General features: G+C 38.7%; 1 protein-coding gene across 1 annotated transcript in view; it reads right to left on the reverse strand.

Annotated features, from left to right (window-relative positions):
- chm (CHM Rab escort protein) overlaps positions 1–13,543 on the reverse strand; it is a 74,818-nt gene that overhangs the window by 6,018 nt on the left and 55,257 nt on the right. Inside the window, exons 12-13 of the mRNA XM_084387109.1 lie at positions 10,087–10,183; positions 3,778–3,888 (exon numbers count right to left, since the gene is read on the reverse strand). Of these exons, the coding sequence (XP_084243235.1) occupies positions 3,778–3,888; positions 10,087–10,183 (208 nt within the window). The remainder of the gene's footprint in view (positions 1–3,777; positions 3,889–10,086; positions 10,184–13,543) is intronic.

Here is a 13,543-nt window from a genome sequence, read left to right on the forward strand (position 1 = left end):
CGTCACATTTCTCCTCATAAACTTGCACTGGTTGCCATTGCCAATCGCAGCTCGCATCAAATTCAAGGTACTGATGTTTGCCTACGGAACAACCACTGGCTCTGCACCTGTAAACCTAAACTCACTATTTCAGACCTATGTGCCCTCCAGAAGCTTGCGTTCTACAAGTGAATGGCGCCTTGTGGTACCATCCCAAAGAGACACAAAATCACTTTCAAGGACCTTTACCTTGACTGTTCCCTGCTGGTGGCATGACCTGCCTAACTCAACCCGAGCTGCTGAGTCTTTAGCCATTTTCAAGAAACTGCTGAAGGCCCATTAATACTAACACTTACTGTTCTATATCTATAAAACAACAACAACAACAACCTTGCTACGTGTACTGTGCTGGACTAACTAGAACTGGTCACGGCATATTGCAAATTGCATATTGCTGCCCTATTGTTAGTTTGATTGCTTCTCCTCATTTGTAAGTCGCTTTGGATAAAAGCATCTGCTAAATGATTAAATGTAAATGTAAGAAAATACATTTGTACACTGAGAAAAATGTGAGTGTTTTCCCATGCAAATCTCACCATCATGGGCCCTGTTTACACCTGGTATTAAGATGCATTTTGGTCGATCGGATCACAAGTGGACGACACTAAATACAGGTGTAAAAGAAGTCTAAAACACTTGTTCACTTTCGACCACCTCCAGAGGGAATCGAAAACACATTCGACCGGATTGCTTTCATAGTGTAGATTCTCATTTGGTTGAATATGCCAAAAAAGACCGCCTACTCTCTGCCTACTGACTTAATGTGTAATCATTATGGGATGCATGTTAGCCAGACTGGATTTAAACTTTGTCAGATGGAGACCCAAGTTTGGTTTGAAGACGAAAAACATACCAAGAACAATGTTCTCGTACCATTCCTGATTTCTAACATGCACTCGGTGTGGTCTTGTGGCTACCAGACCAGAAATGAAAGCTGATGTTCTTTGTGTGTTTTTCCGTCGTCTCCTTTCGTGTACATATGTAAATCGCGTGAGCTTATTTCATCCAATAGATTGAACGATCTGTAAAAGCTCATACATGAACCCGCCCATAGACCCTCCCCTCGAAGAAATCAGGACAGAAGTGGTTGAAAGTGGACAAAAGAGACGGATTAAAACACTAGGTGTAAACAGGAATGTCTCCCTCGTCTACTTGTGATCCGATCGACCAAAACACATCTTAATACCAGGTGTAAACAGGGCCATGAGGAAAGGGTGTTGTCGGTGGTTACCAGGGCATTACTATGTAGTTGCTAAGGTGTTTGGAGTTGTTTTTATCTAGTCTACACGTGGTCATATACGAGCCTTGATCTTTTCGATGGGTTCAAAATCCCCAAGGAAATCTTCAGTAGTTGCTGTTGATTTGTTCCATTTGGCTCCATCATGATCTAAACAGAGTCTCTTTCTCTCTCTCTCTCTCACACACACACACACACACCGCTTTGACCATGGGGATGAATGAAGATCTACCCAGGTGACTTTGTCTCTCTGACCTGTTCTGGCCCACTGCTCTTCTTATCTAGCGATTCATCCTCAAGACCTCTGCCAGTATTTGTTCTGACATTTTAATTAAAATAGTACTAGCTCATTCCTGTGATAAAAAGGCTGTGTGTCACCCAGCGGGGCCCCACGTCTCGCACCCTCCGCTGTGCCGGCCACGCACCTGAGCACACATGCTTACACACACACAAAGAAACAATTATAACATTTCTATTTTGTTGAACCGCAGAAGTACTTAAATTCACAACAAGAATCAATATAAAAAGGCAATGCTTGAAAGGAGAGTATGTGCATGATGGGAAAGTGATAAAGATTAAAGGTGTGGGGAGATGATGGCTGATAAAGAGAGATTGAGTTTGTTAGATGGAGTGAGGAAGGTTGAAGATGCCGTGGACTTGATGACCTTGATCTTACAGCCATGAAATACAGTCATCTTACCATCACACTTATTCTGGAGTCAAGACACTGTTATTACACAAATTTTGATAAATTGGCACATTTTAGGAATCGACAATTATGACATGAAGCTATAGGAAAGGATCAGTGTCAAGAAATGAAATCAAGTCCAGCTACAAACTAGTCTAGTAGCTGAACTTGTCAAAATTAAATCGTAACAAGGCTTAGTGGAATTATTAAATTACAAACTAGGCTGCAATTTAATTAAATAAATATATGCACAGCGTGTTTAAAAAGTGAAGGGCGGCACTGTGTTCTTTTACACACAAGCAGCTCATGATCTGGAGTTATCAGTGTCTCAAATGCTGCGGCACAAAAACTAATTTCTACATGTGCTCGGAGTATGGATCGCTTATGACGAGCATTTGGGAACAGTGTGCCAACCATCTTCCCAAACTTGTCATGAAAAATGCATATTAAACAGCTGTTGTCAAGAAAAGAGAAGATTTTAGGGCTCCCTGCGGGTTTTTGTCAAAATAAACCGGGTCTGCTCACTGCAGAGCCAATGGGTGGAGCTTGACGTCCAGTTCCGCCTCTCTGGACCTCAGTTGAGCTAGAAGGTCCAACCACCCGCTAAACCTTTAACCTTAACCATATCCCTAAACCTAATTAGGTTAATTCACAGAAGTGGAGCTGGACTAGGTCAAGCTCCACCCATTTGGATCTGCAGTGAGCACTACTTGAAATCAAAAGCTCAATAGTTAAACGTTTGAAAATTAAGAAATTAAGAAAGCCGTAAATATTTGTATTTGAAATACTGTTTACACTGTTTTACAGTGAAATATTACAATAGTAATACTTAATTTTTTAAATAATTTTCTTTAATAAAAAATATTATTTTTTAATTTAGTCGTAATATTCATAAAAAAATAAAATAATATAATATAGAAAGAAACACAACATTCTTTGGACAAAATAAATAAATAATGCAATCACAATTTTGATAAGAAAAATCTCAATAGGTTTTTCCCCCAAAATCATGCAATCCTTCACAGAGGAAAAAGTCATTCCAACGCTTGTCTTTTCTCAGATGCGGTTAATTGAGATTGATTCGATTAATTAATCAGCACATAATGTAATTATTTTTTTTAATCTTTTGCCAGCCCTATTTGAAACGCCTGAATTTACACTGAACTCAACTAATAACACTAAAACATTAAACATCTGAATGAACCATCTAAAATGAATCATGCATCTCAACACTACTTCAATAACACAAGAAAGAGGACATCCTAGAAAAACAAGTGTCTGGAAAAAAAATACTTAGCTACTACTACATTTTACATTTTACCACGACTATCACCAACATGTGTACAACTAACATAAACTGATCTTTTTTTTTTTATCGAATCTTTCCAAACTCACAATGTGATTCCACCCTTATGATCTGAAGGTAGATTGTGAGGTCGTATGTGACAGGTCGTGCTCAGATTCACTCTGAAGGAGCCAAGCAGACCCTGACAGAGCATAATGGGAATCAATGGGAGCAGCGCCTGGCCCCTGCCTGCCACACCACCATCAATATCAATCACTGTTATCGCCAATAACGTCTCCATGTAAGCCCTTCGCTGAATGTCACAGCAATACCAGATCTTTCTTTAAAGAGAGGAAGAGATGATCTCTCTTTGACACGGGCGGCAAGGTTAGTTAAGTACTGTTAGCAGGACGTATAGCGGATCTGTATGTGCAATCGGAGGTCGATGCGCAAAAGGACTGAATATGTTAAAGGGTTTAAATGACGGGGAGTTTTAATTGGAAGTGAAAAAGCTGGGTCAGGACTTACCTCCAGAAGGTTCCTCTCCAGGAATGGCGGGAACGTCAAACAATTGAGATACAACTGGAGCAAGATCTTCTTGGGCCGTACCAGAGGATGAACAGGTCAAGTGGACCAAATCTGTTAAAAGAGACCACAACAGATAGTTTAGGACAATTAAGGTTGGCTCAATCTGTACATTTGGTTTCACATTGTTCAGAAAATAGGCGTAATGGTTTTTATATTGAGCTACTGACATTTTCTAGCCCCTAACCCTAAATATACCCATCCCAGAAGTTTATTTAGCGTTCTGAACTACAAAGACATTGGCATGTCCTCATAATGTAGCCTGAAACATGAATACACACTTCAGTATAAGGACTCATAATGTAGGTCACCCAACCAGTGTGCACACGCACACACAACATTTTTTTCTAGGCAAGTTTTAATTTTTAATGGTTAAAGTTTTTTTCATTATAACAATCAGGACACAATTTTCTTTGATAAATGAACAGGATCAGAACTCAAGCCTGCATATAAGCTGCATTAGGCAACATGTCAGAGCATGCTCACTTTACTGGCAGAAGAGCTTAAAATTGTTTAAAGGTGCAGTATGTAATTATTGACAGCTAGAGGCTGAAATGGGTACTGCAGTCCAAATTAAAAATATTGGAGAGAGTCGTTTCTCCCTCCTCAGACTCGATGCCCACGCGGGTTGCCAGATTGAGGACACGCAACAGAAGCGAGCACAATTGACAATGGAAAGCGACGAGTCTTACACTGTAAGCTGGTCAGATAATATATCTGTGTTTTAATATGTCTCAGTTCATTGAGCTGTTTAGATGGATGCCGAGGCTTTTTACGTTTTTTACCTTTAAGTTCAATTGCTGGCTTCCATGGTTTAAATACACTGTTTTCCACCAACCGGCAACACAGGGTGTAAAAATACTATTAAATACTATTCTGTTGTAACTAGTATTGTCAAAAGTACCGACTTCCGTACCAAATCGGTACTGAAATTTAAAAAATGTGACGATACCAGCATTGCCTTCTAGCATTTTGAGCGCTGGTGTTCTTAAACACCTCTGATTGGACATTGTGAAGGCCAATCAGAAACATAAGCCATGTTTCCACTGTAGGAACCTCCCCCAGGAACTAGTGACTATGGGGTGGTATTTCGACTGTAGGAACCAGGGTCTAAATGAAGTTCCGGGTAAAAATCCCCCTCCCCAGTAAGTCCCTGCTCGCGAGGTAGTACTTTTTCAAAGTTCAGGAACTTTCGGGGGTGGGACTTGGGACTTGGTTGAGTTCACGCAGCATTTTATTTCAACCACCATTTTTAAAAGTCTGTTGTGGTGCACGCAGTAAAAGTTGTTTGCTATTCGAATCAACAATGGAGTTTAAAAAATACAACCTATGGTCCGACAACGAGGTTCAGGCTTTATTAAACTTAAATGCAGAGGACGGAATCCAGAGGGAACTGGAAAGTCATGCGCAGTCCTACATCACCGGACTAATTTGCCTAATCTTCATGGTACTTTAGACCACGATGGAAATACAACAGGTCTGGGGGAAAAAAGTTCCTACGACAAATTGTTCCGGGTAATTTCGGTGGCTATATATATATATATATATATTGAGCGCGTGAAGACAATGGCCAATCACAGACATATATGTTGAGTGTGTGAACACAATGGCCAATCAGACAATTTAAGAATCCGTTCAACAGCGCTCAAAATGCGAGAGGAAAATGGCGGTATCGTAGCCTGGATGCCAGCCGAACTTAGCCCTGCCCACAACATTTTTAGGTCGGGAAGTTCGGTCTGGACTCGATCCGTTGAGGAGCTATTATGCCCGAACAAAAATTGTTCGGACCAATCAAATTGTTAGGGCGGGCTTTATACGATGATGGACAGATGAGCAACAGTAATCATCCACGTCATCAAAGAGCGCTTGGGTTGAATTCGTTTACTTTACAACAAAGATGACTGCCGCTGGAGAATTGAGATTTCACAAGTTCACACTTACAAATAAGTCATTTAGAATAAATGCATATGTGGCGTGTTGTCCGAGGAGAGGCTCCGGGATCGGTATTCGGCCCGAACCCAAAGTACTCCCCCCGTATTCCTGGCTGTTGTCTGAAGAACAAGCCGAGAGTGAGTGGAGGGATGCTGGAAACTGTCAAGGAATGTTAGGTGAGTTGACAGAGTGAATAAATATATGCTTCCTCTCATGCTGATAGTGTAGACATGGTAATTGTTTGATGACAAGTTGATTGGATTGATTATTTGAACGTGCTTCTCCCGAACTTTGTTTATAAAACATTATGTGTAGATTCCGCCATCGCGTCTGTTATAGAAGATATCGACAGCGCATTCATTTTAAAAGAGGAACCGAGAACCGCGATCAAGGCATTTGTCGATCGGAAACATGAATGAAAAACATACGTCACTTACTCCGTTGCTCTGATTGGTTGTAGGTCTATCCAATTGAGTGCAGAGGCATTTTCCTTCCTGGTTCGGTTGAAACACTCCCCATAATCACAGCCCAATGGAGCAGTTTCAGACTCACATTCTGACTAGAATCTGAGTATGACGACGTCAGGCTAGTGGTATCGTCACATTTTCAAAATTTCAGTACCGACTTTTGACAACACCACAGAACACACATTACAAAGTAGAATGACTGGCTTTAGCTTTTTCCTAAATACCTACAAACATATTATGGTATTATTATGCTTTACTACAGTAAAAAATAATAATACATAAAGCACCTTTAAACAAGTATGACAAACTGGGGTAACATCCTAACCTTAGAAGAACAACAGTGAGACTCTGGCCTTCCATGAAAGTAGCCCTGAAAGTGATCCAGAGGGGAAAAGAAGAAACGGGCACCAAAATTAATATCAAAACAACAAATCTCAATTCTCATAAAGGTCTGAGAAGTTCTACTAGTGGGATGTGTAGAAATGTCCTGGGTAATCCCAAGAGTTCACACACACCACTTCCAGGCTTATCATTACTTCTCCGATGTGCCTTCCTGTGGTCTGTGGTACGTGGGAGTGTGTGCGCGCGTGAGGATCAAAGAGAACAATTCGAGTGCAGGCAGCTCAGGGCGGCACACAGGCTCCGTGTCACACAGTGGAGAGGTGCACAGATGTAGGCATCTCCAGTGGGACAGGAGGAGCAGCTTCACTAAAGGCTCTAAAAACACACGGGACACTGCAGAGTTTTGAAAAAGATTCTCTCCACTGCCAAAGACATTCTGGGGGCTGATTTTAAAAGTCCTGGATAGTTAAAAGTGAACACTTGCAGTACAGGTGGATTCACAATATATCCAGTAATGGACATGAAATATTCTGTTTTGAATCTTGAAGAAAATAAACAATATTTGTTCTTTATTTGTTTGTTACATGAACAAACAGTATATGTGGAGTACATGGATCCAAGAAATTTTATTTTTTTATATATATTTTTGTAATGTAATTCATATTTTCACACTGAATCTCCAAAACTAGGGTAGAAATTAGTGTCGATTATCAATTTGAGTGTGAGTCCGATGATGAGACATTGGAAGAACTAGTTATTCAACCCGAACCTCCATCGCAAGGACGACTCGAGCAGGACATTTCTCAGTGATAAGGTTTTACTGTCGTACATGAGATGCCTCTATCAGCATTAACAAGTGTATGTCCATCAACAAACTGCTTTATCTATCAAACCGTTTCAGACACTATGAGAAAGGAGGTGATGCTGCAATTTATATCATGAGAAAATGAAAGTGTTTTCTGACCTTTTAAGCATGTGAACCTGTTGTAGGAGCATAATTAAAATAGCATAATAGGGGAACTTTAAGTCCTCCATTCACTAATATCCTCTGATTGCAGCTTAAAGGGCCTTAGTAAAATCAGGCAAAATGTTGTATGAAGAAAGTATTAATACAATTCCTGATTTTATATTGATTTTAAAGGTCAAGTATGTATTTATTTGTAAAAATACTAATTTTTAAATACTTAGGGTATACTAAGGGGTCCTATTATGATTTTTCTTTTTACATTTTCAGCTTTTTTTTTATTGTGTAATGTTGTTGTTTGAGCATGAAAAAGGTCTGCAAAGCTATAAAGCACAAAGTCTTTGTCTATATCATTATGCACAGTCTCTTAACTCCCTGAAACGCCACAATTGTAGTCTCAAGGTTTCTTCCAGGAACAAATAGTCATAATATTCCTAATTCCTGCCCAAGGCATACACAAAATAAAGGCCTGGTTGAGTTGCGTTAGTAGTGTGTTGAAACTCGCGGTTAAGGTCAGGGGTGTGGCATTTCCCAAACACGCTCGAAGTGGCTGACCAATCACAACACACTGGTCCAGCTGACCAATCAGAGCACATTGCACTTTTCAGAAGGAGGGGCTTCATAGAGACGGGAACTAAACTGAGCATTACTGACAGACTGGGAAGAGAGGTGCTGCAACAATGTGACAAATAAGGTGGGTTTTTTTTAACATCCAAGCATGAAAACCTATTCTAGTAGACCCAAAAAACAAAATCAAGACTTTGAAAAAGGGCATAATAGGTCCCCATTAAAACATACCCACAATGTAATGTGAAGAGGCTGAATCTGGGGCCGAGGACTATCAGGAATATCTGCTTGTTCAACCACATTTTTTGCAACACAGTTTGGAGCCGCTAGTGGCTTAAAATTGCACACTTCACCTTCAAAGTCTACAATCAGTGGTCTTGGTTTTGAAAGCACGTCCAATACAACCAGCAGCGCAAGTAAAACAGTCTTGTCATAAGTGGTTAATGATAAATAAAGACCATCTTCTCCTGCGAACGCATGTCTGTCACGGTCATCATCATCCGCTGATTGCGAAGGATGCATTCAGGTAGAAGTGCATTACTTAAAGAGGAATGACTATGATCCATCTCCCTGTGGGATCGGGCTATAGAAAAGCAAACGATAGCTCTGATCTAGCTTCCTATCATTTCCCCTGAACTCAATTCCCAGAGAGAGGAAGTGGAGTTCCGCTGATTAAGCTTTTCATTCCCCCGTGAGGACGGAGTCAGTCACTGGGGTCTGCGCCAAGACCACTCCACCATCTCCACCTGATCCCCTTCACGATGATTGATAGCAAAATAGGGCCAGTGTAACAAACACAATAACTTTCATAAATAACAATGGAGTTAATGATGGAGTCATCACAGAGGTGGGCGGTGAACTGAGTGTTTTGAAGGACAGTTTTGACATTTGGCTGTGTTCAAAGACTATCATTGTGCATCACTGTGACAATTATTGGAAGGTCGCTGATACTGGTTTTGTAAAACAATGCAAAAGTGAAGCATTTAATTCATTATTATGAAAAAGTTTGGAATGATTCAGATTTTGTTTTGAAAGTAGTTATCTTATGCTCACCAAGGCTGCATTTATTTGATCAAATGTAATTTCAGCATCATTACTCCAGTCTTCAGTGTCACATGATCATTCAGAATTAATTCTAATTTGCCGCTTAATATACATGTATTATTAGTATTATCTAAGTTGAAACAGTTTTTGCTGCTTAATTTTTTTGGGGGGAAATCATGAAAATGTTTTTTTTTTTTTTTTTTTTTTTTAAGGATTCTTTGATGAACAGAAAGTTCAAAAGAACAGCATTTATTTGAAAGAGAATTATTTTGTAATATTATAAATGTCTTTACTGTATTTTACACTTTTTTAATGCAATGCAATTTCTTTAATATTCTTATTTTAAATATTACACCAAACTTTTGAATGGTAGTGTATCACGGTTTTCACAAAAATATTAAGAAGCAAAAAACTGCTTTCAATATTGATAATAATAATAATAATATAGAAATGTTTCTTGGGCAGCAAATCAGCATATTATAATGATTTCTGAAGGATCATGTGACACTGAAGACTGGAGTAATGATGCTGAAAATTAAGCTTTGATCACAGGAATAAGTTCAATTTTAAAATATTTTCAAATAGAAAACAGCTATTTTAAATTATAATCATATTTTACAATATTCTGCAGCACTGGTGATCATAAGAGACTGTGGCCACTTTTGGCTTGTATAGACTTAATATTTGAAAACAGAAATTGCACACTATCATAACTAAAATTTTAGAACTGGCAGAAGGGAGAACTGCAAATCGTTAGGAAATAACTGGCCGCGCTTTGAGTCAGCAATCAAGGTTGAAACTTAAGTGTCATGTTACAACACCTGACCTGTGCACAATGTGGTGCAACATGCATTTACCATATGATTATTGTGAATGTATAACTGATGAGTGATCATGGCAAGCTTGTTGCGTGACTGTGGTGGATGTGTAACTCACAGGTGCCAGGCATGCAGGTCATGGAGGAGGAACAGAGCTCCACCATCCTCACAGCTAGTGCAGAAGATCCCAGAGGAGGAATCGTCACCAACGAGATCTGCCAATAAAACAGAAAACACACAACTTACATCAGGGGTTTCCAATCCTGCTCCTGGAGGGCCACTGTCCTGCAAAGTTTAGCTCCAACTCCAATTAAACACACCTGAACCAGCTAAGCAGGCAGGCAGTGGTGTTGAGGCAAGTTGGAGCTAAACTCTGCAGGACAGTGGCTCTTCAGGACCGGGTTTGGACAGTTTACAGTTTACATAAAAGATATATGACTGACATATCATTCACCAACTTACCCTGTCACAACAAGCATAGTGCAGAATTCTACAGCTAATGAAATGAAGAAATTTCAGCACAAAAAAAAGAAAAAAGAAAAATTGGTATTTTACCCAAATTGTGAGATTGTCAAATAAATAATGGCATAGTACGTAAACGTCTTAGAGGATAATGCAGAGGTAAAACCTATTAGCTACATTTTGTGCCTGTGTAACAGGATCTATATAATCCTGTTATTATAATCCAGACAATATTTTCATACAGTCCTTGGGTTAAAACTGCTTTTTAATCAAGTCCAAGTGCAACAAGACAAGTGTGCCAACAAGAAAAGTGTTAAGGAGGAAGAGAATGCTCGTTTGGCGACTGTCATTCCAAAGGACGAACGGCTAATTAAAACCAGCCTGAATATTTAATTACGTTTTGTCACACACAGTCATGTAATATTCCATTTCCACACCGTGTCAAGACGCTGATATTAATTTCTGTTCGCCCAGGCTAATGAGCATAAATTACACCCACTTTTCCTTCCTCTCCTGATCTGCTTTGAATATTCAAGCATGAATTCCTGATGGAGAGCAAATTGGGCCGAGATTCAGAAGGTGTTCTGATCACTCTGCTTCCTTTTCCCGTACTCTGGTGGACAGCACTCAAATTAGCCTAAGAGGACGCTTGCACGTCGCCGTCCACTCTCGCATTGGAGACATTTATTTATCCAATTCTAAACCAGTAACAGCAAACAGAATTACTGTCCTTTCATTGAACTGGTTATTTTTTCCTCTCATAATTCACTTTAGAATGTTACGCTCAAGAACGGGATGTCAAAACTATTGTAACGATCCCACAAATCGGCTCTGATGTTTTGTTGCTTCTATGCCTGCCGAATCTTGGACGTGTTCCAAGAATCCATCCAAATGTGATATGCAGCATAAAAAAGATGTAATGCAATACAAGTTGAAAAGCAAAAGTGCAAGGCTGGCAAGAAACGTGCCACACAAACACACACAGCAGAGATGGGTCAATGCCCTTTAAATGTGCATGTGGATATGCAAGAAGAATGGAAAAGAAATGAAGGAAGTTAAACGTGCATGTGGATATGCAAGAAGACTGAAAAAGAAAAGGAAGGAAGAAAGAATGAAAATATACGCAAGAAGAATGAATGATATGGAAGAAGAAAGAAAAAGAAAGAAAGAAAGTTAAATGTGCATGTGATATGCAAGAAGGAAAGAATGAAAAAAAGAAAGAATAATGTGCTTGTGGATATGCAAGAATGAAAAAGAAAGAGAAAAGAAAGAAAGAAAGAAAATATGCAAGAAGAATGAAAAAGAAAGGAAGAAAAAAGGAAGGAAGGAAATATATGCAAGAAGAATGAAAAAGAAAGGAAGGAAGAAAAAAGGAAGGAAATATATGCAAGAATGAATGAATGATAATGCAAGAAGAATGAAAAAGAAAAAGGAAGGAAGGAAGGAAGGAAGGAAGGAAGGAAGGAAGGAAGGAAGGAAGGAAGAAAAAAGGAAGGAAATATATGCAAGAATGAATGAATGATAATGCAAGAAGAATGAAAAAGAAAAAGGAAGGAAGGAAGGAAGGAAGGAAGGAAGGAAGGAAGGAAGGAAGGAAGGAAGGAAGGAAGGAAGGAAGGAAGGAAGGAAGGAAGAAAAAAGGAAGGAAATATATGCAAGAATGAATGAATGATAATGCAAGAAGAATGAAAAAGAAAAAGGAAGGAAGGAAGGAAGGAAGGAAGGAAGGAAGGAAGGAAGGAAGGAAGGAAGGAAGGAAGGAAGGAAGGAAGGAAGGAAGGAAGGAAGGAAGGAAGGAAGGAAGGAAGGAAGGAAAGATATGCAAGAAGACTGAAAAAGGAAGAAAGGAAGAAAAAATGAAGGAAATATATGCAAGAATGAATGAATGATATGCAAGAAGAATGAAAAAGAAAGGAAGGAAGGAAGGAAGGAAGGAAGGAAGGAAGGAAGGAAGGAAGGAAGAATGAAAATATATGCAAGAAGAATGAATGATATGCAAGAAGCAAACAATGAAAAAGAAAGAAAGAAAGAAAAATGTGCCTGTGGATATGCAAGAATGAAAAGAAAGAAAAAAGAAAGGAAGAAAATATATTCAAGAAGAATGAAAACGAAAGAAAGAAAGAAAGAAAGAAAGAAAGAAAGAAAGAAAGAAAGAAAGAAAGAAAGAAAGAAAGAAAGAAAGAAAGAAAGGAAGGAAGGAAGGAAGGATATGCAAGAAGAATGAAAAAGAAAGGAAGGAAAGAAGAAAGTTAAATGTGCATGAGATATGCAAGAAGGAGAAAATGAAGGAAGAAAGAAAGGTGAAATGAACAACCAAAAGAAAGACTAAAAGAAAAAAAGCGAAAACAAATCGAAGGAACAACAATTGAACAAACAAAACATCAAGAAAAAGGAACAAACAAAAGAATGAAAACAGAACAAAAAAAAGAACATAAAAAAGAACATCAGAATCGCAATGTCAGTAAAACCAGACATGTGTATTGATTTCTGGCGTAATCATATAGCAACCTCATCTACTATTATTAACAACCAACCCATTGAACTGGTTGAAGTATTTATGTTCTATAATTGATGTTACATTTCTAAATGAATACAGACAGTCTGTGTGAATGAGTCAGCAAGGAAGCCAGCCAAACTCAACACTCACAAGACATTGATGACTGTCTTTTATAAGGCATAAACTGAATCGGTTTAAACATTCTCATTTATTTGATGGTTTGCCTCTCTAAAAATTAAAAATGCACTGGAGAACAATGTTAGGAGTGAAATTGCCTGGGTTGTCAGAGTTATTTAATAAGCATGTGCTTAGGAAAGTGAAATGTGTTATATCTGATACATCTCATCCTCTTAACGATGCATTCCAGACTTTGAGTCCCTTTAGCTAAGACCAACAGATTCACACTTTCATTTGAACCATGTGCTATAACTTTGCTTAATTTAAATAGCAAAAAGTAGATTTTTAATTTGAATTACTGATTTTGTTTATGTATTTTGATGCTGTGTATTTGTCAGTCTTGTATGTGATGGTAATTTCCATTCTGCAGAACTAATTGCCCCTAATGAGTCAATAAAAGTTTCAAGTCTAAAGTCTTAAAGATGAATAAATGAAAGTA

The sequence above is a fragment of the Rutilus rutilus genome, assembly GCF_951802725.1.
Source record: "Rutilus rutilus genome assembly, chromosome: 18".
Lineage (NCBI taxonomy): Eukaryota > Metazoa > Chordata > Actinopteri > Cypriniformes > Leuciscidae > Rutilus > Rutilus rutilus.